At 39.9% G+C, this 26,138-nt stretch overlaps 1 protein-coding gene across 2 annotated transcripts; it reads right to left on the reverse strand.

Moving 5' to 3' along the window:
• Positions 1-69: 69 nt before the first annotated feature.
• On the reverse strand, positions 70-25,588 carry LOC123973758 (ATP-binding cassette sub-family C member 4-like). Of its 2 annotated transcripts, none has more exons than XM_046054052.1 (31): positions 25,324-25,588; positions 20,644-20,754; positions 19,947-20,067; positions 19,564-19,788; positions 18,719-18,808; positions 18,151-18,314; positions 17,897-18,022; positions 14,322-14,571; positions 13,656-13,763; positions 13,324-13,413; positions 12,572-12,763; positions 11,668-11,762; positions 10,482-10,568; positions 9,829-9,925; positions 9,364-9,582; positions 8,469-8,606; positions 8,338-8,375; positions 8,101-8,216; positions 7,811-7,957; positions 7,512-7,591; positions 7,212-7,362; positions 6,946-7,065; positions 6,612-6,722; positions 5,985-6,085; positions 5,491-5,682; positions 5,241-5,396; positions 3,511-3,600; positions 3,253-3,425; positions 2,973-3,078; positions 391-525; positions 70-279 (listed from the first exon to the last, which is right to left on the reverse strand). In XM_046054052.1, the coding sequence occupies exons 2-31, from the start codon at positions 20,697-20,699 to the stop codon at positions 259-261; spliced, it is 3,795 nt and encodes a 1,264-aa protein (XP_045910008.1). In that variant the 5' UTR covers positions 20,700-20,754; positions 25,324-25,588; the 3' UTR covers positions 70-258. The 2 variants fall into 2 exon arrangements, with proteins under 2 accessions (XP_045910008.1, XP_045909998.1); XM_046054042.1 differs by lacking the exon at positions 25,324-25,588 and adding an exon at positions 23,236-23,548.
• Between the last annotated feature and the right edge of the window lie 550 nt (positions 25,589-26,138).

The raw sequence follows: 26,138 nt of genomic DNA on the forward strand, positions 1-26,138 counted from the left end.
CACTGAATCCTTCAAGTGTCATTTGGACATTTTGACTTTAAAGACAATAGAAAACTCAACTGTCTTGCATAGCTTCAGTACATTTCCATTCTTTATTACAAAAAAAGCTTATTGTACTATTAGCAGGTTGATTTTGTTGGGTGGAGGCTACCTTTTAAAATAAATTACTACAGCCTCTCCTCAAATAATCTCTGGAAAAATGTGCCGTCTTCTTGTTTATGAGCGTGATGGAAGGCCTCAGGTGTTCTCAGATACTACCTACATCTGGAGTCTTGCTGCCTTTAAAAAGTGAAAAAAAATCCATTCAGTAAAATCATCATTTGAAATTCTAAATAACTGCTTATTATCTACACGTGCAAATTTAGGCTAATGAAGCCTTTTTCTCCTCACCTGTCTGGCTGACTCCAGCAGGGCGGCTGCCTCAGCCTGGCCCATCTGTTGCACCATCTTGTAGAGTGCGCCCTCTTTGTTTTGCAGCAGGGTGAAAGGACGGTCCAACTCCTGGATGGTACCACTGTCCAGCACCTTAAAGCAGGATAAAGGCCACCATTCATTTAAATTTAACTTAATGCAGTAAAAAGCACACAAGATAAATATAAAGGACACAAACAGGAACAAATGAAGTATCAGCAAGTCTTTAAATACTGGACTGGAAATATCAAACTAGTTTCCATTCACTAGTTCACAATGCAGTAATCGAGTCCATCCAGCGTGTAAAAGGAGAATTTTGAGTAGTACCATGAACCAATTTAACCATTTCATAGTACAGTTACATGCATCAGAGAGAAGGGGCTTCTTCAATCAGTGTTAGTTGGTTGATCATTTCCTTTCAAAACCGAATCTTGGTTTTTCCATTTTAAAACCAAAACAAAAAATATTGATTAATTTTGATATTTAATTGAATGCGTCCGATTTGTGTAGCTTTGTGTTACACTTGGGCGATGGTGGTGCCAGATGAGTGTAATTAAGATGAGCTTGAACATCAACATAAGCGCCTTTTTAGTTAGGAAAAACGGAGGCTCAATGTTCAGTTTGTAACTCATTAGCACCTGGGACAGGAAGTGGAACGCCTCAGAAGTTGCCTGAGAATCCTCCGGTTTTTACGATTTCTTCAGTACCAAATTAATTCTGTGATAGTTGTCAGTACTTCCAATGGTACACAGCAAACATGAACTAAATTAACGAATCATACACGGACTAAAATGTTTGGGTAATTTTCGTTCATTATTTAAATAGCACACCATGCTGGGCTCATTTATGGGGGGATTGTTTACCCCTGCCTCAAAGAGAAGACTTACTGTGACTCTTGCTGCAAAGAAACATTCATAGCTGCAAGCATGTAGGCCTAGTGATGAATGTGAACATTTCAAGCATTGTTTATTCCTATTATTACTAGGCCATTTTGCTATAATTAGTGTAGAGAAGACACTACAGCTGTGGCAGCCTCTCTACACTGTTTCGACACTGCGGAGAGCCTCGGCCTGCAGTAGCACATGGATCATGCGTAAAATCAGTAGCGTCAGACTTCATCCAGCCAGAGGGAACGACCACCAGTGCGCCGTTTCCACTGGCAACACAAGGGTGTCACTTTGTGTTGAAAAGTGGTGGGGACATAGGGGCTCAGATTAGGGGTGTGAAGAGACACTTACAGTACACGATATTAGGTTCACAAGAACCAGACAAAAAGATCCTTAAACAGTGTTTTAAAGATATTAGTGGGGGGTCTGGGGGGACCTCTCCCAGTAAATTATGATCATTAAACACTTCATTTCCTGCATTCTGGTGAACATTTGTGCACCAATTTATGGTGTATATGTTTTTATTTATGAAAAAGGAAACAAAATTATAAAAGCTCATTCATCATGAGCTGAACTCAAAGATCTAAGACTTTCTCTATGTACACAAAAGGCCTGTTTCTCTCAAATACTGTTCACAAATCTGTCAAAATCTGTGTTAGTGAGTGCTTCTCCTTTGCCAAGATAATCCATCCACCTCACAGGTGTGGCATATCAAGATGTGCCTTAGGCTGGCCACAATAAAAGGCCAAAAAGAAACTGCGTCAAGAAATTGTTAAAGTTACTGATTGGTGCATGCACATTTTTGGGTCATCAGTAGCTTGTTTTTTTTTTAAACTTAAGGTACCTGTTTTTGGTATACTTCTACATTTGAATTGCATTGCATTTTTTCCTAATGTGCAAATAAGCCTTTCTAAAGGCATTTTCATTTGTTATTTAACTGCAAGCTACTTTAATAAATTATGTTTATTATTAGTAGTGGGAACAAAATCAGCCATTTCAAAAAGTGGTGAGGACATGTCCCCATGGTCCCCAGTATAAATGTGGCAAAAATTGTTTTTGCTCTAGTGAGTTCGAACCCAGCTTGACACGATTTTGAAAAAAAACTAGCCTACATTTTCTTTAACTTCTTGTTTTGTATGTGGCTACTATATAGTGCTCACTTCTACAATCATATTCGCCAAAGTCACGCAATGCGACTTGAAAATAAATAGATGCAAGTGTGACAAATCTGGGGACAGAGGCAGACCACACCTGTTGCAAACAGGCGCAGGCGTACAGCAGCCAGTTAGATTGAAAAGTAGTAGCGATACAGCACCAGTCATAGAACAAAACGCAGCTGCTTTGTTATTCCTTTGTTGGATTTAAACAGAAAAACGACTTGTTTTTTGGGGGGTTTTGAAACGAAATATTCCAAGAACGAACCACACACAGATTTTCCTCATTTTAGAAAATTTGTTTTGATTTATAAATATGGAAAATATCTTTGCTATCTTAAAGTTATGTTTTAATGTAGCAAGCTGAGAAGACAAATGGCTTTAAATTATTATTGATGGAATAGAGAGTTAAGCTACAACAAAACACTGTAAGATAGTTTCTTCATATCTAAATTTTATATATATATTATATATATATATATATATATATATATATTTTAAGACCGAAGACAGGACTCACCAGTATCCGGTCACTATCAATGATGGTGTTGAGACGATGTGCGATGGTCAGCACGGTGCATTCTCTGAACTTGTCCCGTATGGTTTTCTGGATCAGTTCATCTGTCCTGCAGAGGCACGATAATGACATGATGAAATAAAGAAAAAGGCAATCATCCAGTAGAATCAAATGGGAGAAGTATGTTTACAAAAACTCTCAAAGTTAGTGGTTAAAAAACCACTGAATTCCTGCACTGAGATGCATGAATATCTTGTGTGTAGTGATTTTGAGTCAGCAGTACCTGGGGTCCACGTTCGCCGTGGCCTCGTCGATAATGAGGATGCGGTTCTTCCTCAGGATGGCTCGGGCCAAACACACCAGCTGTCTCTGGCCCACGCTGAAGTTGGAGCCCGACTCGGCCAGAACGGTCTCCAGCTTACAAGGCAGCTCCTCCACCACAGGCTTGAGCTGCACCTGCAGGGAATGTGGAGACAGAGTCAGGGGAAACCTGCAGAGCGCATGTGTGTGCATCAATGTGAGCTAGAATTTGGATACTTGCCTCCTCCAGAGCCTTCCACAGGTCTTCGTCAGTGTGCTGGTAGAAAGGATCCAGGTTTTTCCTGACTGTGTCAGTAAACAGCACTGGGTCCTGGGGAACAGACGGAAACATGGTTAGACTTCAATACAACACAACCACAAGCTGGAAATTACTGACCTATCATAAGAGCCCCTATTTTCATTTCCAGCTCTCACAACTACTACTTTATCTTATACTGGCCCTTTATCCTCAGGTCACCCTCTGTCTGAAACAAGCTCCTCTCTCTTTAAGGCCCCCCTCCCTAAAAGTCTTTCCCCAGGTTATTGTGAAACCCAGTGCCACCAGCAGTCTGGTGGGTTGCCTGAATTTGCTGGGGCCACTATGCAGCCAGAAGCCAATCGTCTATTTATCTTGCCAAGCGCATTCCCCCTCCCTTAGCAGCCTTGGCACATTTTACAAACACCTGGCAGAACGTGAGCACCAGATACTCGTATGTTACGCTCTGGAAGGCAAATGTGAAATATTTTCCAGGGATATGAAAAAAGTGTCCTTCAGGTCTATGGATGTCAACCAGTTGCCTGGACGCACAAAGCGTAACAGAGCTGTGTGTGTCAGCATTCTACAGTCTCGTGTATTTATTCAGAGCATAGAGTCTAATATCGGCCGTAGACCCCCACCATTCTTTGGCATTAGAAAACACCTCACATAGAAACCGCTCTGGATCTGCTCTAGCAGTACCGTCTGAATAGTTCCCTTGAGGGGTGATTTTGTCCTTCAAAATATGAGCCTTCTCTCCTTGAGGCCGCGACTGCAATATCCTGTTGAATCGGGGCACTCAGGAAAAAGAGTCAGTAGCTGTCTAGCGGAGGATCTGACTTGTGTAGCCTCTCTTAGCAAGAGGGGTCTCGGTGAGGACTTAAGGGCACACAATGCAAAGCTTTGCAGCCCCTCTCTTGCAGGTCTCATAAACTGGCATAGTGTAAAATAGCTTCAGGGGGACAGTGCGGGGGTCGTGTCCCATAGTGAGATACCGAAACTAAGAGAACCACTTTTATACATCCAGTGCTGTGAAACGCCTCATCCTCTTGCCTGTTTGCTCGATGGCACAGCTTCAACATACCGTGGACAGAATTACATGTTTAACAGATCACAACTGAGAATAAAGCTTAGGTTGGGAAAAAACAGTAGATGCGGGTGAAGCAGGATGTTTCTGGGGACTGGTGTAGGTAACAGATTCGCTTGGTGAGCAGATCTGAATAAATACACATAACCTATGTAACTTTATTCACTGATTTTGGTGAAACTGGATCATATTTTATGGAGTTTCTAGATGGACAGTGTTGTTAGCATAGCTGTGGAGCTAGCGGCTTAGCTGTGTTGATGTTTACACTACTAGCACAGGAGCGTTTGGCCATGAAGAGGACTTTTTCTGGTCCAGGCTCCGAGCTCCCAGTCTGGGCATAGTCAGCTACTAATGGGAACTGTAGCTGCACAGTTAACTGAGCTGATGGCAGCTACGCTTAGTAGTGGTTAGTGGTTACTTTAGCAACAAGTAAAGCCATCTGCCTTCAAGAAACGAACTTTCCCCGCACTTGGTTTTAGTGCTGTGCCAGTACTGGAGAAAGCGCTATGAGCAAAGCGGTTGAATAACGATGCAGACTCACTGTACTTTGTGAGCGTGCTGTGCCTGGAGCACATCACGTCAGCTAGGAAAGTAGGAAAAAAAACGTTGGAAGCCAGCTCATGTTCACCTGAGGAATGATGGACATCTTCTGGCGCAGGTCATGAAGGCCAATCTCAGAGGTCAAAACACCATCGATGTAGATCTTTCCCTGAGGCTCTGCCAGGCGGAAGAGAGCCGAGACCAGAGAGCTTTTCCCAGCGCCCGTCCTGCCCACAATACCAACCTGACACCCAGGGAAGACAGAAACACTTTGACTGATCATCCACCATCGTGTGCGTTGAAAAAGCAGACTGTGGCTGTGTGCAAAGATGTCTCACCTTCTCGTTGGGTTGGAAGGAGGCACTGATGTCTTTGAGGACCGGTGGTCCATCATCGCCATAGGAGAAGTTCACCCGGTTAAAAGTCACCAGGCCTTGGCTTGGCCAATCGGGAGGAGGACGCTTTTGGGTTTCCCAGGGTGCTTCACTCTTCAGCTCCGTATACTCCACCACTCTCTCCACTGATGTCATCTAAAGAGATAAAAGGTTTCTTTCTATTATCCAGCCTCTTTCTATCAATTCAGTCAACTGTATCTTATATTCTGCTAAATTCCATCATGTAATTTCCTGCCCTCTCCACTCTACAAGTTCTTCCACTTAAAACAACAACAGAATAGGCCTAAATCTGTTAGGTCTTAGGTCTAGTTAAGACCTTATCCTGATGGATGTTAAAGACGTGGATGTTAAGAGTCTGATCACTAATCAGCAGTCACAGCAGGTAATGTCAGCATGAAAAAAAAGCAATGAAAAAACAAAGAAGTCACTGTTCTTACCATGTTCTCCACCTCAGCACTTTGCCTTATCGTCCACTGGAAGTTTCCCACCAGTGTCATAGCATAGGTCAGCACCAGGCCCACCTCTCCGGCATTGAGCCCTAATAAACACAACGTGTAATAAAAATTACATGCTTCAGGACACTTTTCTACACTGAACTGACGCCAGGGCAATTGAGTTGTTTCGCCACAAAAACTGAATTTTCATATTGATTACCCAGTCATACAAAACAGGGGGAAATGACATTGTGAAAAGAAGATTTTCTAGTAGATTGAACTGGATGCTGGATACTAATACAAAGCTGAGTGACATACAGCAAGGTGTCATCTGCATAAAGAGATATCAAGTGACATGTATCTGTCGTGGTGGGGCCATGAAAAAATGAGTCTGAACAAATAGATTCTGTAAGGGCCTTTGCAATGAGGAGTGAGGATACGGGACAACCCTGTCTCAAGCCCATGAAGTATGTAATTTAACTGTGCAAAGGGATTGTTATGTAACTGCTTAATATGATGATGGCTTTATTTGGGAGCTGTCAAGGATTGTGAAATAATCTTATTCCGGTGGTAAGACTGACGGCTAAAGCTCGATTGCAATGGTTTCTGTGTGCACTCATTATTCCTCACCATCTCTGAGCAGGATGCAGCCAAATGTTGCGAAGGTAATAAATACAGAGCAAATGCTGTCAAGGCGGAGTGCAAACCAGCGAGCAGTCATCAGGAACAAAAACCATGCCTCTGACATAAGAGACACAGAATATTTATTTTAGTAAAGATTTCCTTATTTAGCACAGAAACACACTGATCACTGACAGATGAAGCAGCAGACACTGCAGTGCTCTAATGCTACAAGGCAGTTGAGATTCACTTTGATATTTACATTTTACTTTGTCAGTGGCATTCCAACTATAAATTAGCTTGAAAAGTCAAAATGTTAGCAATGTTAATAGGAAAGTAGAACCTGAGTGCAGGTCCTGATGTGCATCAAAGGCTTTCTTTAACCTGTCCTCAGCTCGGAGGGCTCGGAGGGTCCACAGGCCCTGAAGAGACGAAGACAGATGGGATAACATGGGACTCCGAGCTGCAGGAAAAATGACAAAGAGGGAGTGCTGCTTACAAATGTTTTTTTAATAGCAAGAACCCTTAAAGCTCAATCTCAGGACCAAAAACTTTATGTTATGTTATGTAACTTTTACTTTCCTTTATGCCAAGAATGTATGAACATACTTGTGGACTCCAGACGTTTGACATCTTGTGATGTATGGAGGTAGAAACGCCTCAAGTACAAGAAGATAAAAAGCAGAGGAATGACGGGGATAAGGATGAGAGGAATGACTGAGGCCGCCACCGCAATCACTCCAACATTCTGCAAAAATAACTAAAGAACAAGCAAATACACTGTGAGGAATACTAACAAAGTTAAATTAAGATCTTCTCAAAAGTCAGTCAACTTTCAAACAGTTTGAAAGTGGAGAACAAATACAGTGCTGGTACAATAGTCTTAATCAAATGGTATTAAGTTCTTACTTGATAAAAGTCCACAAAGGTGATGGGTAACATGGAGTCCATCTGACTGATGTCTTTGGAAAACCTGTTGAGAATTCTTCCTAAAAAGTCAGGTAGAAAAATAATCATTACTTTAGACCTCAAGCTCTTCTTGTGCACTAATTGGATGTAAAACCTGCAGAAGACAAGTTAGGAATTTCTACCTAATGCAATGAGTACACTCTAACCGACATAAGCATAACAAAAGCCTAAACCTCCACTTGATTTTAAAGTGTTTGTGACTTAAGTTTAAACTGAAGGAAATGCTTAACAGGGCTCACCTATGGGGTTGACGTCAAAGAATTGAACAGGCGTGCGGATGACAGCGTTAAACATGCTGTTGTGCAAAGTCTGAGCTGATTTCACCAACCCATGAAAGATCACTAAACTCCTGGCATAACCAAAGACCACAGCAGCTGCTGTCAAACCTAAAAGCAAAAACAGCAGGACTACTTTGGATCATATCATTTAATAAATGTTTTATAGCATGGCACACGCTCTACATAAACATCACAGTCAACAACAATACTTGAAACATTTGTGATAATAAACATAAGAATGGATGGCTTACCTGAATAAATGCCAAGGTAAAATGTGAGATTTAACCCTTGATCTGAGGTAGTAGCATTAATGTCATTTCTAATGCTAACAGCACTGGCTGTGTTGTTAAAACACTCCTCTCTTGCCCTGTTTGACAAAATAAACACACCAGACTAGGTACACAGCAATAAAAAGATAAAATCTTACTTAATCAGTTAAAGAAACAGTAAAAACAACTTCATATAAAAGTAAGCAGTAAAGCGCTCACCAGTATACCAACCACCAGTCCTGCAGAATATATGCAATCTATGAATGGAAACAAAGTTCAATAAACCAACATATTGAAACTTAAATTAAAGAATTAGTTTGAATGTTAGAGGCCTATGAGCCATGGCTTACCTCAGCTACGACGCTGAGCAGTAATATAAGCAATAACACCAGAAGGTTACAGCCTGCAGTGAAGTACTTGAGATAAATGTGGCTGCCAACATTTCCTTCAACTCGAGTCTCCTCTGCCATGACACGAACAGTATCAACCTGAAAAACAAGTAATTGCCGATCCGTATCTTCATACTTCAGGATACTTCAGTCAAGGAAACAGATACAATGCAATAAAAAAAGTATCAGCTCTTTACAGACATACTAGGGAGTTCAACTTTCTACACCTGCACCATAGACAGCACTCTGACAGGCAGCAGCAGTAAGAGGAAATGCATCATCCAACATCAACTCTGAGCCCTACACATTTAGGCCAGGAGGATGCAGGACGGAGGCTGAGAGGGTCATAAAAAACAAGAAGGGACTCTTCTCTCTGCTGCTGTCAGGGGTTACTGCTGCCTCAAGACCAAAACAGAGAGGATGAGGAGGAGTTTCTCGCCTCAGGTCATCCGGGTCCTGAACCTGTTGTTACTTTCACTTCACTCATAGTACATCACAAACAAATGTAACTACATGTTGTACAGTGTATGATTGTGTGTGTAATGAGTGAAATGTGAATTGAATTGACTACACGCAGGCCCATTTAGACTCGGTATGCTGGTTTAACTCAGGTTGTGGCATATGAATGGACCGGATTGGAAGTATACAGTCAGGGATATAGTACACCTAAAACCCTCTTATAACAAGATATTCTATAAAAATTTGTGATCAGCCAAAGTCAAAAAAAGTATTTTAAATGATTGTTAAAAAAAACAAAATGATGAATAAATTACATGGAAAACGTACAGGAGTCCTATAAATACAAATTAACCAAACACATGCTCAGTAATTCATTTTATTTTGAAAATGTACCTACAGGAAGCTGGTCAGTCCAGTTGCTCTCTGGTGGCAGAAGGCTGCTGTTAGAACAGTGTGAACTGTGCGAGCGAACAGTCCTCTGGCTGTGTAACGACAGTTTGTCTGGTTCAGCTGATCGAGACCATCGCTCCTGCTCCTCGTCGCTTTTCAGCAGAGACACAATGTCGAGGCCAGAGCACTGCAGCTCATTGTAGGTACCCTGGGCCATGATATGACCCTAGAAGAGACAAACAGAAAAAAACCCCAGAATGATCAAGTCTATAAACCCCTCTCTTAAATGTCTCAGTGAAATCTAAATTGCTTTATGGCACAAGCCAGGAAGAAGGTGCTGTTCTTGCAGAGCAAGCAGAGCTGTAGATTGATAGAAGTTTGTTGCAATAGCAGATGGTTAAAGAGTGACTGGCAACATATTTGTTCTCATTAGAAGGCTTCACTGAAATATTTTTCTCTGCAGGGCACACACCTCCTGGAGGACCAGAATCTGGTTGGCTGCCCTCAGATGCTGCAGCTGGTGCGTGACCAGGACACGAGACTTGTTCTTCAGCAGCCCACAGATACACCTGATAATAAACACAGAGACAGACATTACAAAGTTTACACATAAAGTGTTATTTCCATGTCCTCCAAGAAATTTGATTAATGCTTTAAGTGTATGAACATTTCACCATTATCAAGACGTTCACAACGGAAAAGTATACTCAAACCAGACATCATGCAGACTGAATATAGTTGATTTAAAGATGGACACAATTCTTCCACAATGCAAAGACAGAGCTACTCACAACTGAATAGAATTTAAAATAAGCTGTGAATGGTTGTTAGGACACTTACAGAAAGGCATTGCGTGCATTTGGTATTAACTCTTAAGAAAGACTCCTTTCTGACATTTAATTGGCAGTGACATTCAACAGTTGCAGTTTGATTGGGGTCTGACGTTGCACATATTGTATAACTTCCTGTTAGTACAACATGGTAAAGCAATTGAGTTTTTTGGTTTACCAACTGCTAAAACAGTATACTATGACGACTGAGAGGTATGTAGCACACACTGTTGTTAATTACTACGTGGAATGGATTTGGGACACAGCAGTTTTGACAAAAATGGTAACCACTCACTGTTCAAACAGATGTCTCCCAACCTCAGCATCCACAGCGCTTAAAGGGTCGTCCAATAGGTAGATGTCTGCATCCTGATACACAGCCCTGATAAAACACACACACACACACACACACACACACACACACTTTAATGTAGTGTAAACAATGTGAGGAAAATTCGCCCCGTTGAGTTCTCCTGCTGCAAAATCTGTAGCTGGAACCACAGAAGAACTACAGGCCATTTCAGCTTGGATTTCTCGTCTCTGCCTCTGAGAAGCCAGAGCTCTTGCTAGATGCTGCTCAAAAACAAAAAACTTGTTTTCTTTGCTTGTATTTCAAACTAGCTACATTTCCAACAGCGAAAATGGCATACCACAAATTTGAGTGCAAAAGATATTACAGACGAGAATCCATTTTACAATGCTTTAGCTGACTTGGATATTCAGGTGTATTTATTTGAGCCAGAATATACAGCCAGAGAAATGCAGCGGAAAGCGGTTTAGGCTGTGGCTGCATTAGTTTTGCAAGAGAATCTGGCAGCGACCATCCAGAACCTGATCTGCATATTGTGGATCTTTTGCTCAAAGGATCTGATGCCAACAGAAGCTGAATCATTCTGCTGCAATGGATTTCAGCATTCATTTGTTTGTGTTGGATGCGGTCGCCAATGCCAACCCCGAGAATGAAAGTGACACCATAGTCTAAACATGGACAGGGGTGTGCTGGATACCTTCTTCAGGATCCTGAGGATAAACTAAAAAAAGACAAGAAGGGCAGATGAGAAACATGTTTTTCCATGTTGCTTTTGTGGAACTTTGTACTGCAATGCTAGCTCAGCAAGCGTTAGCTTTGTTTCATGGAAGCCTGCTGGGTCTCACACACAATGCATCCTGGTACATGTAGGTACTGCAAGCAGGAGAACTCAGCTTTTTCTGTCAGTAAGGAGGAATTTACTGCTTCGTTTCACTACATTTACACTGATTGGACATTAATTGTGTAAGTGTTGTGTTCTAAATGTGGCAAGAACAACTCTAACTTGTGCATACCTGGACATGTTGCTACTTGTTGCTGTCGGTCTAGGTTCCCTTCAAAGTTAAATAAGTAGCCAGCCAGACAGAGTAACAGTGATGATAAAAATTAATGAATTTCCAGGTAGTGTACCTTCTGTATAAAACAGAGATGATAGTTGTCACTGTCCTCTCACCTCGCCAAGTTGACACGAGCTTTCTGCCCCCCGCTGAGTGTGGCTCCTCTGTCTCCGATCAGTGTCAGGTCTCCATCTGGGAGCAGCTCCAGGTCCTGCACTCAAAGACAATAGATATTTACTACAAATACAACATATGCACATGCAAAAAAGATTCAAAGTTTGGGCTCTATTAACTCTAACTATTAAAAGGAAACACTGATTTTACATATCAAAGTGGTGTGTTTACAGGTGTGGGGAAGTACTACTGCATCTGGAAAAAAGTTGTATAAAGCCTTTAGTACCTTCAGAGGAAGCTGTGTGGTGTCTGATAAATTGCCTTGAGTGATGTCAGCATCAATTTCGGGCTCAAGACTACAAGTTTGAAAATGAATAAAATCTTGTGGTGCGGACTTATTTGGTTAACTTACCAGACTTCTGTAGCCCGCTCCTCATCTCTGTTTGAGGCTAGAGGCTCCAGGCTACATTAGCTGCTACTAGCATAACACACTGAAATCTCTGACCAAACTGTCTGCTGAGTTGCATTTTGGGTAATGCAAGGACAAGGAAGAAGAATGTGTGGGGGGAAAAAAGACTGTATCTCTGAGTCTGCTGCATCGATTTTGATCACTATTTTGAAAACTGTCCATCTTGAGTCTGACAATGTTATAGGACTGCAATGCTAAATCAGTTGAGTACTCAAAACAATCAAGGATAGCTGATCAAAATGAATACATAGCTATATAAATTAGTGACAAAATATACACTTCTGTTAAAATCAGAGGAGATATAAACAAATCCTCCTCTGTTCTGTTGTCAAGGCAAAGCAAAATCACAGTCAGAAGTTAAAGCCACTGTTGCTCAAGAGCGGAGGACCTCCAATATGGCCACCAGAAGGAGTACATGGTACTGCGTTATCTCTCACCTTCTTCAGAGCGCAGGCTCTCAGGACTCTCTCATACTTCTGGGGGTTCAGCTCTCTCCCAAACAAGATGTTACTGCGAATACTTCCAGGAAACACCCAGGGCTGCTGGGCAGCATAGGACAGCTGACCATTGACCTTTGTCGTCCCTCTGTCATGAGGAAGCTCTCCCAGGATGACGCTCAGCAGGGATGACTGTTGGGAACATGAATGTTATGGGTACGTGAGCATGCTACAAATTCACATACAAACCTTACCTCTGTTAGTGCTCAGGTTAAAGCTGATACGCGACGTTGGAAAAACTAGGTAGGCCAGCCAACCAAATAAATGTAAATTCTCTGTATAGTGCCTTTCTAGTTTTTGTGACGTCTCAAATGAGCTTTTACTACGTCACATTCACCATTCACACACATTCATACACTGCACAGAATCTAACATTCACACACATTCATAGCATTGGTAGCAAATCAGGACATGTCGTCTGGAGGAGCCGCGGATTGAACCTCACATCTTCCGATTAGCGGTCAACCCGCTCTAACTCCGGAGCCACAGCAGCCATGCTTATTAATGGCACTTGATTTGTTGATTGTTGAAATTTGCTTTACAACCCAACAGCAAATATAACGCAAAATGGTTCTGAAATAAATTGCCCACCCCAATTTTAACTGTTTATTAAAGCAGGTTGTATACCGTCATAACCCAAAACATTCACCTGCTACATTTGTAGAGTATATTTGTATAACAAGTGTACTCACCTTTCCAGCCCCCACTGGGCCAATTACAGTCAGAAGTTGGTGTGACTTCACTTTGACAGAGACGTCCTGCAGAGCTGGAGCATCCAGACTCTGACAAGAAACAAAAAAATATGGACAAACAGAAACCATCTAGCAATACATTTAGTCAGATCATCACATAATAGATCAAGATTTCACACCATGTCAGCCACATACTGGCCTTTCAGGCTCTTACACTGTGTAAACTATGTTCACGTCTTACAATACGTGTACTATACAATATTTGAGCACACTCATATCCTGTAAAATGACGTTACACCACAGTGAAATATCACTAAGGTTAGAACATTCACCTTATCCCAGTAGCAGGTCACCTTCTCAATCTCAATGGAGTTTTCCTTCTTTTCCTCCAGAGGTATCCCAAGGTTTTTTCTCTCCACCTCTTCCAGCATGAGGAAATTCTGGGAAGTGGTTTATTGACACACATGCCTTTACATTGTGAACCCCATAATAAAACCCAGACAGTGCTTTAAATTCTTTGCTTGTTTCCTGCAAAATACACATTGGGAGTTTCCTGGTCATTTAAAATGTTCTTCAAATTCAACTTCAATATTCAATTCAATTTTATTTATACAGTGGGAATTCATAACAGAGATTAGGTAATAATAATAATAGTAGCAACTTAAATGCTCCGTATTTGTATAGTGCCTTTCTAGTCTTTGACTACTCAAAGCGCTTTTACACTACCTCGCACTCACCATTCACACACATTCATTCACTGGCAGAACAGCCGCCAGGGGCAATTCGGGGTTCAGTATCTTAACTTAACATCTCCACAATAACAAAGCTAGAGCAGAAAGCTTTGGACATTTGGTGAAATTGAATGGAATATATGATCTCATTAACTGTCCTAGAAATTTCAAAATTGTTAGACACATATGTTTGTACGTCAACTTTGCTTTTTAAAGTTGTCAACAATATAAATAGCTGCTGTAATTCATAAGTGAAAACAGAATTACCTTAATCCTGCGAATGCTGACAACAGACTCTGACAGCTTCTCGATGGCGAGCGGGAAGTACAGGGTGACTGTGAGCTTGATTGTACCGTAGAGGGAAACTGTGACAAAAACACTGCTGGCAGTGATGCTGTTGCCCAGGAGAGCATAGACAGTGAAGGTAACAAAGACGATGATCTTGCTGCTGGCAAAGAAGGAGGCCATGTTGAGTCCTCGTAGGTAGGAGCTCTTTAATATCTGACTGATTTCTTTCCTGGGAATAGCAGAAAACATTTGGAGAGTGACCTTGGTGACTTGACGTTCCAGGAGGTGCTATATATTTATCCTTTAGTCCTTCCTAAGCTAAATCAGATTGCACCATTTAAACTTAAGCAATGTCTGAGCCAGTAAAAACTTTGTGTCAGTTGGTTGGTAGGTAACATCTGTATTGCTGTCGAATCAAAAGGCAATCAACTAGGTAAACAAGAAGTCTCTAAACAAGCTGTACTATAAGGTGCAACAGTTTCATCGCTTAAATCATATATTAAGATTAACTGTCAGTCCTTTGGAAATTAATGTATGAGTTTGTTTACCTAGAGGGAAAACTACTGTTCGTGTTATGGGGCTGGAGCAGCGACAATCAATTATGTGAGAATTATTTTGTGTGGTGCCACCTGTTTTAATTAAGTGATATCTTAATCGCCACTTAGTAAACACTAAAGTTATAGCAGCATTTTAACTATTCTAATTACTTTAAACTTACTTAGTTGTTGCAACTTGTGTTACACTGTATTCTTTGACCACAATATGAATTTGAGCTGCATGGCTACTTCATCATATGAGGCTGGTAAAGAGGTAGGCCCATGGTGCCCTCATAGTATTTAGATGGGGTGACAAATTGATAGCTGCTAACCCTAAGTGTGACCATACATATTCAGATATTAGATGTGAAGATTTTAATAGCTCCAGAAGATTTTGTTTATGTATTGTTGCTTTGTATGTTCCTAAAAACAGAAATAAAGTGTTTCAAATGGATGTATTACAAAACATAGTAGCATGGAAGTTATATGTTCAATAAGCTATGAATAATTTCCCTGTGTGTGCATGTCTGTTTAACATCCAAGTCTTTCAGGCGATGTTCCTCTCTGTTGAGTGAGAGGAACATTCCCCCCACCCACCCACCTACAGCATGACAAAGTCCACATTGTTAACAGAAGTGAATGAGCAGCGAACAATTCAGCATGTTTTGGTTTGTTTTCTAGATAAAAGGTGTTTTCCAAAGGAGTTAATGTGTAAATGAGGACATCTTAAGATGTGATCCTTCACCCCACATGCCTCATTTATTATCAATGGCTAATCCTTGAACCGTGAAGGGTAACTGTAAAAAGACTTCTTTCTTCATCATAACCACGTTCAATGTGAAGGTTTTGCCTAAATAAAGCTTCACACTTCAGTATGGGGTTCTGAGCTTTAAGAAAGGCACTATGCTTACATTCCTGTAAATATCTAGGTGATCTGTTAACTATAGGAGATGACATATTAACTACAAGGAAATCTGCATAAAGGGTTGTGATAAATAAATAGATTTAGAATAGATTTAGTATAAAAGAAACCTAAGCTGCTCTTTAAGACCAACTAAATTCAAGTGTTACCAAAGCAATGCTTCAAGAGCTTAATTCTAATGAGTTACATCTTTAATCGTAATAACCCTCCTATGTTCTCAGACTGAAGAGTCTAAGATTATTTTAAAAAACACAGTGTCTGTTAAGTAATTCTGTGTTTAAGTATCTGCCTGGGAGCCATTTATCTTTGCCTCTTAATGCCATTAAGCCCTTTGTCATTGATCGAAGAGGTGCTCGGAAGAATAAATGCAACTAAATCTTCCACCTGCTGCTTTAAAGTTAATCTGTCTTTTCATGCTTACTGTGGCAGACACAGAGCAAGTTAAGACATCTGTTACTGAGGAATTAAATAGATGGAATAGTGAACTCTTAAACAAGAATTCTTAAAAGGCAACACAGATGTTCCTCTGGAACAGCTTCAGATGTGTTATGGACGCATCTGTCTGGCAAAGGTTTTGTTGTATGACCATTTATGACAAGGCTTACGTGTTGAGATCCGTTTCAATCAGTCTATACATGGTGACACAAAAAAAACAATTGATAAGGAGGGACTGATTTCTTTAGCTATGCAGATACATAATTTTTCAATTCTATTTCACCCAATGGCATCAAACCTGTTCTCACTCCTAACTCATCACATACGGACGCATGGTCGAGACCCAATGGTGTCAGTTTGTAACACACTGGGGATCCCTATAGCGTCATAGTTCAACGCAGTGTGGGAAGTCCTGTAGCATCAGTTTTAGACAGTAAAGGCAGGTATATGATATTTAACAGAAAGAAACGAGTATGGAGGTGGTGGTTGTGGTGGATGGAGTGCCAAAAACTTAAACAAAAACTTAATATAAAATATTTTTATTTAAGTTACGCAAACCATCTTTAACCTAACCGTTTAGCAACTATAGCAACGTGCTGTTTTATTTTTGAAGAGAAACCAGACGTTGCATATTTATTGTTGCAAAACGTTGCTATCTTGACTGCGGAGACCTAAAAATGTAGCTGGAACTCAGGGCGTTAAAATGCAACGCCAAAGGGCCTTGACCAAGCGTCAATATGTGAGTCGGGAATGAGAATGTGTTGGCTTTACTGATTTTCTAGAAGATTTTTAAAGGGCCTCTAATTTATATAGCACATACCCCGAATGAAACAGTACACCAATAGTACCCAACTGCACACTTTTAAGTCCCAAACCATCAAGATCAGCATTCTTTTAGATTCTACAATAAAATTTTAAGCCTGCTGAAACAAACATTTCCATGGAAATCTTTGCCTCTCTGTATGTTTTGTTATGCCTGTACAACTCTGTTGTTGGATTTGTGCACGAGGACTTGAGTGCGAAGGGCAGTTAATATCTGTTTGTGCAAAGTTGTATAATTGCTCATAAGCATGTTTAATAACACCCGCAACATCAATCTTATGCCATAGTGAAACATTTTCCCATAAAATACTACTTAACATAAACAAGAAGGTTTTAGTTATGTGTTCTGCTGCGGCAGTGGTCCACTGAAAACGCTCATTAAATTCACATTATAGGCCTCAGGGAATAGTAGCATGCAAGTTACACAAAATCTTAACTAACTGACATTTTATAACATAAGGTCAACACACACCAGCTGTGTCTAACGCGTGTTAAAACACCCACACCCACTATTTTCAATCCCATTTTCCAGCGTAGATGAGTATCTCCAGGACCTGCACCTCCAACAAAATATTTCTCTAGTGACCAACTATGAATACTCATCAATACCACTATCCATTTTCTTCAATATTTTTGGGGGCATATAATGAGTACAGATTGTCATTGGGAAATTAAAGAGGAATTTAATTGATTAATAGATTATATTTTCCAAAATCAGCAGATAACTAACTGTTGAAATGTGGATGTATGTCCCAATGATCCCAGTAAAAATGAATGCCCCATTTTATCCCTGCAAAAAAAGTTTGTCTATTCCTCACAAAAAATATTTTTTGTCCTACCTTCTGACTTCAGTAACCAGAGATGAGAATGGTTTCTCCCAGGCATACATCTTGATGATCCTGATGCCAGACACCACTTCGTTCATGATGCGGATTCTACTGTCACTAAGGACTGCCGTTTTGCTCCTGCAAAAAAATGGGGGAAAAAAAAAAAATCCGTTAATTTATAATAAATAAAAGAAAAACTACATTTACACATCACAAATCTATTATTGGAAACAACCACGTACTTCTTATGTTATCTAGTTTCTTACCTGAAGATGCCAAAAAGCTTCCCAAACCAGGTCTGTACAGGCATCATGATGGCGATGGCAGCCACACCTGCCAGAGATGAGGGGCCAATCTCATACCAAAGCAAAGTGATGATCACCATCGCTTGAAGAGGTCCCACCCACAGGTAGTGCAGATTGAGTGTAATCTACAGAGACCGTGGTTAATCATGAGACACAGTACTAACAATCTTGCATTTCATTTTTCACAGTTCGGCAAAAAGTATTTTATCTATCGAGAGATTTTTTCAAATATTAATATCAAATAAATTGTGGCACCTCAGCCTTGTAACAGAGAAACATTCATACAAATGGTTTGAGAGGATAAGATCAATGTTAGCGCAGTTATTATCCAACACATTCTAAACTTTAAAAATGGAATAATTAATTACAAAAACAAAATTCTCATTTCAAATTCAGACTAAAAAAAATAATCCAAGTATTACTTCAAGTCAACCTTGTAGCCTTGTGACTACTAGCAACTAGCAGACAAAATTTAGCACTGAGTTTGGTCACAGCCTTTTCAATTTTTCCATGATTTGTTTTACCTTACCTCATCAAAACGATTGACATCATTTGAAAGGAGGTTCACAATTTGTCCGGTGGTTGTTCGCCCCATGGATTCACTGCTGAGACCGAGAGCCTGAAAACAGAAATTTCACCTGTTTGGTGAGTGTAACTGGAAGAGTTCACTGCAGAGTGATTAACGTCTAAACAAGACTAGGTCAAAACCTAGTATATGGCTGGACTGTGTATGGTCAGTGTTACAGCGATAGTCTGCGGTTGTGTCTATGTCAAATTTCTGTAGTGGTCCCAGTAATATTTGTTCTTAAGTGTTCTTTCCACCCATAAGTTGTTTTGACTACGTCTGATTTGAAAGAGAGTTTATTCTGCCTCTATTCAAATTATCTATGAATCTATGATATCTCTCAATTTCCTGACTAACTCTGTCTTGAGCGTATTTTTAGAATTATTGTTATTCATGCGCTTCTCTGCGCATGAGAGGTGTTTTCTCTACGTTCTCCTGGACTGTTAACAGTGCATAACCACTGGTTATTGATTTCTTGTGAAGTAGGTGTGTGTTTGGGCTTGCAGGTAGATGAACCCAGTGGAATGGAGCACATCCTGCTTCACCCTTATCCTACCAGCAATAGCCTTAGAGGGTGAAGCCTATATGAAATAGAACATTAGTTTCATACACCAACTCCAGATTCTGTAAGTATAGGTGCAAGCAAGTGAAGTACCAACTAGCGTTAGCCTTAGAAGGCTGCGCATATACTCACAGGATGTGGAGTTAGTGTATGTAACTAACATTTGCACCCATTCATTTTAAAAGGGCAATGTCCAACACTCTACAGACCAATGGTGTAACTTGCATCTAGGCTGCAAATCACTGACCTTCCTGTATATCATGTGACACATGGCCACTCTCATCTTCATGCCTGTTCTTTGGACGTGGTAGTAGTAGAGATGTTGAAGGAGAGTCAGTCCAAAGGTGGAGAGGGACATCACAGCAGCGTAAACGTACGCCATGTAAAGACTTCTCTGGTCGTCTGGGTCATAATTCTCAAAGTAGAGGATAATTTCCCGCAGAAGAAGTGGTTGAATCACTTTAATTGCCTCCTTCATGAAAAAGAAGGACACAAAATACTGTTACTGTGCTCCACACTTAATCAATCACACTCATCAATTCCTTTGTGTATACCAGCCTACTACTCGATTTCCCCACATTGAATTTATCTGACAAAAAGTAAAGGAGGCTTTAAATAGCCAGAACCTACCAGTGAAAATGCAAATAACCCAGCCACTGCATAGGACCTCCCATAGCACTTAATAAGAACTCTGGTGAGTTTTGGCTTCTGAAGTTCCTTTGGAGCTTTTTTAACTTCATGGTCCCAAACTCTGCAACAAAAGCACATGAGAAGAACACGAGAACAGCAGGAATTTTATTTTACACAGGAAAATAGTCTGTGAAACCATAACTCCTTTGATAATATTCTTATGTAAATTAAGTACAATTGTTTAGAACTAGAGTGAAATTTCCCTTTAAAGCCTTGTAAAAATATACATAAACACATACATATAGATCTTAAACATGTGGGCGCTGCTTGTGTGAGCAGAAGCTGCTGCCTGTGTTCAGTTGAGTTCAGGCAATTGAATATGTTTATGTGAATAACTGGGGAGTGATGTTTTATTTCTCACAATTATTTTGTGAACTGGCAACCAAAACCTGATGAGTAAACAGGTCAGATCTGTGGCCAACATTTATATGATTAGCAAAATAAATAAATAAAACTTGACTGAATGTGATTATAGAAAACCTCTGACAACATCGGCTGTCTGCTTGTCTACTACTGAAACTGTAAAGAACAACCTGTACTAAAACAACAGCAGGTATGTTTTAACTAGCACCTTCCCAACAGTCTGCTACCAGACTTTTTGGATTTGATCTAATAATGTATCACAGCAACAAAGTACCGCTGTAGTTCCTCTCCCTGTATTTCAGACCGATCCTCTGAAAGAATGCTGTACATGTCACTTTCCTCCAGCCTCTGTTTGTGGCCAAGGTGCAGTAATGGGGTTAACCAGCTGAAACAGAAAGTAATTAATGCAGTTAGAAAGCAGGAAAGATTTCTGTCAAACAGAATATGAATCACATCAATGGGGTGGCTAACACCAACACGCTAACCACTAATATTTTATTCTAATGCATGGTTTAGACCTGATTAACTTAAATAATCAAATTGGGTTTTAAAAAAGCATGAGACACAATATACAGCAGCCCTTCTTCACTTGCTCTTGTTTCCTCTTGTTTCTTTGTATAGTTCATAAAAATATTTTTTGGTAAACAAACACGTTAGTGGACATTCTAGCCCACTCATCAAACTTTAGTTTTCTATAATTAAAAACATTAATTTTGTGGGAGAAGAGTTGCAAAATGGTTTTATTTCTGTGACTTGTTATTTATCCACCTATTTACTGTATATAATGTTTATATATAACTTTGCCTTTTGAGAGTAGCATAAAGGGAACTACAATTTCATCTTGTTATACAACCCTGCATTGCAATATGATAAATAAACTTGTATAAGACTGGATAATTATAGACTTTACAAAGGCTATGCAGATTTGAAAAAGAAAAAAAAAAAAAGGACAGGCAAGAGCTTTTTATTTTCGCTGAAAGGTGACAAGTTAAAACCCTTGACAAACAATGATGATTTAATTATTTACTTTGGTAACACTATAGGTATTTGCAGTAAAAGCCAAAAAGTAATCTTCAAGTGGTGTTCAGTGTTCTTCACATAGCAGGATGCTAGCACACTTATGTGATCTCAATAGAATCTGTGGCATCTCTATCTTCTAGGCATTATTGAATGTAGGTCCAAAATGATTGATCTGTAATCAAGCTCTTCCTCCTAGATTTAAATTCATATTTCATAAACATGGTTTAAAAAAAACAAGGGAACACTTTAATTACACATCAGATCTCCATAAACGAAATAATTCTAAGTTCAAAATCTTTACTGTGTATTTACTTGAGAATAAAGTGACGTAACAACAGTCAGTGGGAACCAAAATCACCAACACACTCAGGGCTGGATTCAAAATCACAACAAAAATTTAAATAAAATCACAGGCTGATCCAACTTGCGTCACTTATCACAGCAACTCAAAAGAGACTCAAAAGCAGACTCAGGTCTGTGCGACCCTCCAAGGATAAACCTCCCCAGACTGACCCACCACCAATGCTGAATGATGTTGAGGCAGCATTACGTTTACTACAGCATCTCCAGACTCTTTCATGTCTGTCACATGTGCTCAGTGTGAACCTGCTCTCTGTGAAGAGAACAACGCACCAGTGGTGGACCTGCCAATTCTGGTGTTCTCTGGCGAATGCCAGTTGAGCTGCACGGTGCTGGGCTGTGAGCACAGATCCCACTCGAGATGTGCACACCAGTAGCCTGGTAGGGGTCATTCTGTAGGGCTCTGACAGTGCTCCTCCTGTTCCTCCTTCGCAAAAAAGAGCAGATACCACTCCTGCTGCTTGGTTGATGCCCTACTAAGGCCCGTCTCCTGCACTTGAGACTCTGCTGGGAGACTCAGAAAACCCTCTTGCTACAGCAGTTATGGGTGTGCCATCCTGGAGGAGCTGGACTACCTGTGCAACCTGAATGGGCTGCAGGTGCCGCCTCATGCTACTAGTAGTGACAAGGACACTAGCAAAATACAAAACTAAAGATCAGTCAGTCGGAAGGAGAGAGCAATTGTTTGTAGCCACCCCCTGCAAAACCGTTCCCGTTTTGGGAGTTGTCTAGCTGTTGTCTCTTCAGTGCACCTGTTGTCACTTTCACCGAAACAAGTGACATCAATTCACAATCCCTAACCCCACCCAACGGTACAGATTGATATCCCTGAAGTTAAATTGACATGTTATACTGTATTGATTGATAAGTGTTCCCTTCCTTTTTTCCAACAGTGTTTTGGGATACTGAAAGGTGGTTGTAATACTGACTGCCAATGTAATAGGAAATCTAAAAATCAACATTTTAGTGCTGGATTAACTATAAGTTATGGTAAAAATGGCTGGATATAACTTAAATGATTCCTCACATTTATACAATTGTACGATGGAAATTACATTTGTTTTGTATTTGAGTTTCAGCAGGTGTTTAAAGTTGTGAGAATCAAATTAAGTAGTTACTGTGTCAAAGCTTAAATGTCTCATGTCTTTCCAGCCCTAGTCACATTTCAAAAGCTGCAGTTATTGTTCTCTAGAGGCTTACATTTTTTCGGGAATGTGGGTCACTGAATTCCAGCGGGATGGGAGTCAATTTCAGTATTTATGACGGGATAGGGAAAAAAAATAAAATAAAATAATAATAATAATAATAATAATAAGTCAAGTACAGGAAACGTATATCAGTTTTTATATAATAAAACACACAGATGTAATATGAATAAACGCTTTTTTCGGAATTATTTTAATTGTGAATGGGATGTGCCGGGAGTTATTCTTCCGGGAAGGAAAGTTTGCTTTACTCCTGCGAAATCTTGTGACTGATAACTCACCACAAAAACAACCTTGACAGAAACCTTGCAGTCGCCAGCGGATTGAGTCGCTCTACCAACGGATTTAGTCTCTCCTCTTCCTTCTTAATCGTCATTGTCAATTTGGCATCAGTTCAGCAGCCGGTAGCACCGAGCCTCCTTGGAGAAGACACTGTCCACACGCACCAGTCCAGTCATGGACGACTTCGCCTTGGAAGACGCAACTGTCTTTGCGCACCAGTCAACTCAGGGACAACTTATAATTTCACATGTGTAGTTTGCAAACATCATGTAAAGCAGAGACTCGCTAACAACCACACTGTTGCAGCTGCTCGGGTCCGCGTTGACTTATTATATAGGCATATATGATAAACATAGGCGACCGCGACCGAATCGCCAAAAAGTACCAAATGAAAGTGAAAGTGACTATGGGATGTGGCATTTGCAGCATGGAAACCATGCAGGATTTCACAAACAACTTTGCATTGGTAATTTAATAGCCATCTACATTAGGCTATTTTTGACAGACAACAACTAGCATATAGGCTTGTGTTTTAAAAGTGAACCCTTAGAAGCCTGTATGTTTTATTTAATAAAATTCAAATGAGAAGCCATTTAAAACAATTATTGCATCGGTAAAACGTGTTTTTTCAGTAACAATAAGTAGCCTACTTATCGCATCATACTACCATTGCTACTACTATTACTATTTAAAGTACCCTAATAGAAGTAGTCATAGTGGGCCTATTAGTTGTAGAGGTATTCATCAGTATTATTTCTCTTAGCAAGCAGCACATACTTTGGCTAATTTAGTTGTTATATTAGATTTGTCTGATGTTTAGGCATATATTCAGCGTAAACATCACATATTTGTTGTACATTAAGTGTTTTTGTGCCACTTGATTTACAACAGCCAGTAGTGTGACCTCTCTGTAAAACAAAAAATGTTGCCGGTTCTACAGAATTTGCAAGAACGAGCAAAACGAAATTCTCCATGTACTCGTTCTTACGAGCAGCACTCAAAGGCAGCATCTGTGCACCAGGCACTGTACAGAGTAGACACCTGCTGCAATTACATTAGCTAAAAACATCAGTAAACAGAGGTGAAATGTAACTAATAGTATGTGGCAGATATTATGTTACTGAAAGCTACAGAGAGAAATGTAGTATCATGTGTATACTGTATTTATTTTATGTTTTATTTAGAGCACATTTGCAGTTCTACAAAGTTACCAATAGAGGGAACTGAGAGCATGTTTATAAATGTTATTGCTCTGAAAGAAGTCATCGGTTCCTTCCTTGCTTGAGAGGATAACTACAGTGATCAGGCTACATAATCTCAAACTTTTTGCCAGTTTTTAAAACGTTTTAAGATATTACATTAACAAGGTTCACTTGTCATTTTACAACATGAAATGCATGTTGTCCCTTTTGTACTTCTCAGAAAAATATTTACACAGTGGCAGGATAAAGTAGGTGAACCATGTGGAATTACCTGGATTTCTGCATTAAGCGGTCGTAAAATGTCATCTGATAGTCACAACAATAGACAAACACAGTATGCTTAAACTGTTTAAATTGAACACACCATATATTTTTTCCTTTTTCCTGAGACTGTATTTCCAAAACAAAATATATACACATCTTAAATGGTGACACATAATATAAAAATAAACAATTTTACATGATAAAAGTGGTCAGGATGAATTAAACTGCTTAAATAGCTTTAATGTTGTTCCACCTAAATAAGTATATGCCCTTACACTATGCAGTGGGACTGTAGATGTGCTGCACCTTGGTCATGATGGGATGGGACGAGAGTCAATTAAACCAAACTGTTTGTGTTTCAGCAAAGGTTTAACATATCTTGCCATTCAAATAAAACATAAATGAAGAGGTCTGAAATGTGGACATTTCCATGTGAAAATTATCATCCCAATGTTCTCTTCATTATCACAGTTTGATTGCTGGGACACAGCTAGAGACAACTGACAAAATACTCTACTCCTTACCTGCAACGTCTACCTGCAATAATTCAGTGCTTGATGTTTAAAACACACTTCAGCAGAAAACAAACGATATATTTTTTTCCTAATGAATCACATTTACCTGCGTTTATCATAACTGACCAAGCTGTGGACAGCAAGGGTTCCTCACTCTGTTTCAATTGGCTGTCATCTGCATGTCAGCAGTTACTGCTGCATCCTGGGCCCCAGCTGTTGCTGTGTCACATCTTGTTTACACCAGGGGCCAAGGCTATCTTTGACCTAGTTGCTGAAAAGCCCAAGAGGCAAAGTCAAAAGCACACTACACAAAACTGGGAAAAATAAGCCATTTTGTAATACAACTGACAATTGTTTGGTGTAAAAAATAAATAAAACATTAAATAAGAAAGGAGCAGACGTAGTAACTAGTATAATAACTAACGTGAAGAAAGGTGACTTCGGGCCTTGGCAGAACAGCGTGTGATGAGCTACTTACACTTTACGGTTAATTTTTCCTCAACTTACCTTTTAATTCATATAAATACAAAACTGACAGGCAGAAGAACACTAAAAAACAGGAGCTGAGAACAGGAGCTAACGTCTGTGAGGGATGAGCATATGATGAAACAAGGTTATTTTAGAGGATCTTGATGTGTCAATAAAGCAGAAAGTGTGTTTCAGTTAAGGATGTTTTATTAAGTTTTATCTATTACAATGGTAACTTTGTGATTTTGGATCACATTAGTTGAGTCACTCAGTACTGTGTAATGTTGAATCAAGTAGAAATGGCGCATGAAATCTTGAAAAGGTTAAAGCCCCCCATTAAAGCTTTATAATTCCAATGACAACATTGAATTTATGATGAAGCCAATATAGCCCCTTTCAAATTTGCCGAGCAGTTTAGCAGATTAGCAGAAGCTACATTTCACCAAACATTGT

Source organism: Micropterus dolomieu, linkage group LG01 (assembly GCF_021292245.1).
Source record: "Micropterus dolomieu isolate WLL.071019.BEF.003 ecotype Adirondacks linkage group LG01, ASM2129224v1, whole genome shotgun sequence".
Lineage (NCBI taxonomy): Eukaryota > Metazoa > Chordata > Actinopteri > Centrarchiformes > Centrarchidae > Micropterus > Micropterus dolomieu.

Excerpts from the sequence above, each read along its gene's own strand:
- LOC123973758 (XM_046054042.1), bottom strand. The coding sequence starts at position 23,330 with ATGACGATTAAGAAGGAAGAGGAGAGACTAAATCCGTTGGTAGAGCGA. Across the intron at positions 6,723-6,945 it reads ACATCAGGACCTGCACTCAG|AGGCATGGTTTTTGTTCCTG; the intron begins GTTCTACTTTCC and ends CTCTTATGTCAG. Across the intron at positions 526-2,972 it reads TTGATAGTGACCGGATACTG|GTGCTGGACAGTGGTACCAT; the intron begins GTGAGTCCTGTC and ends TCCTGCTTTAAG.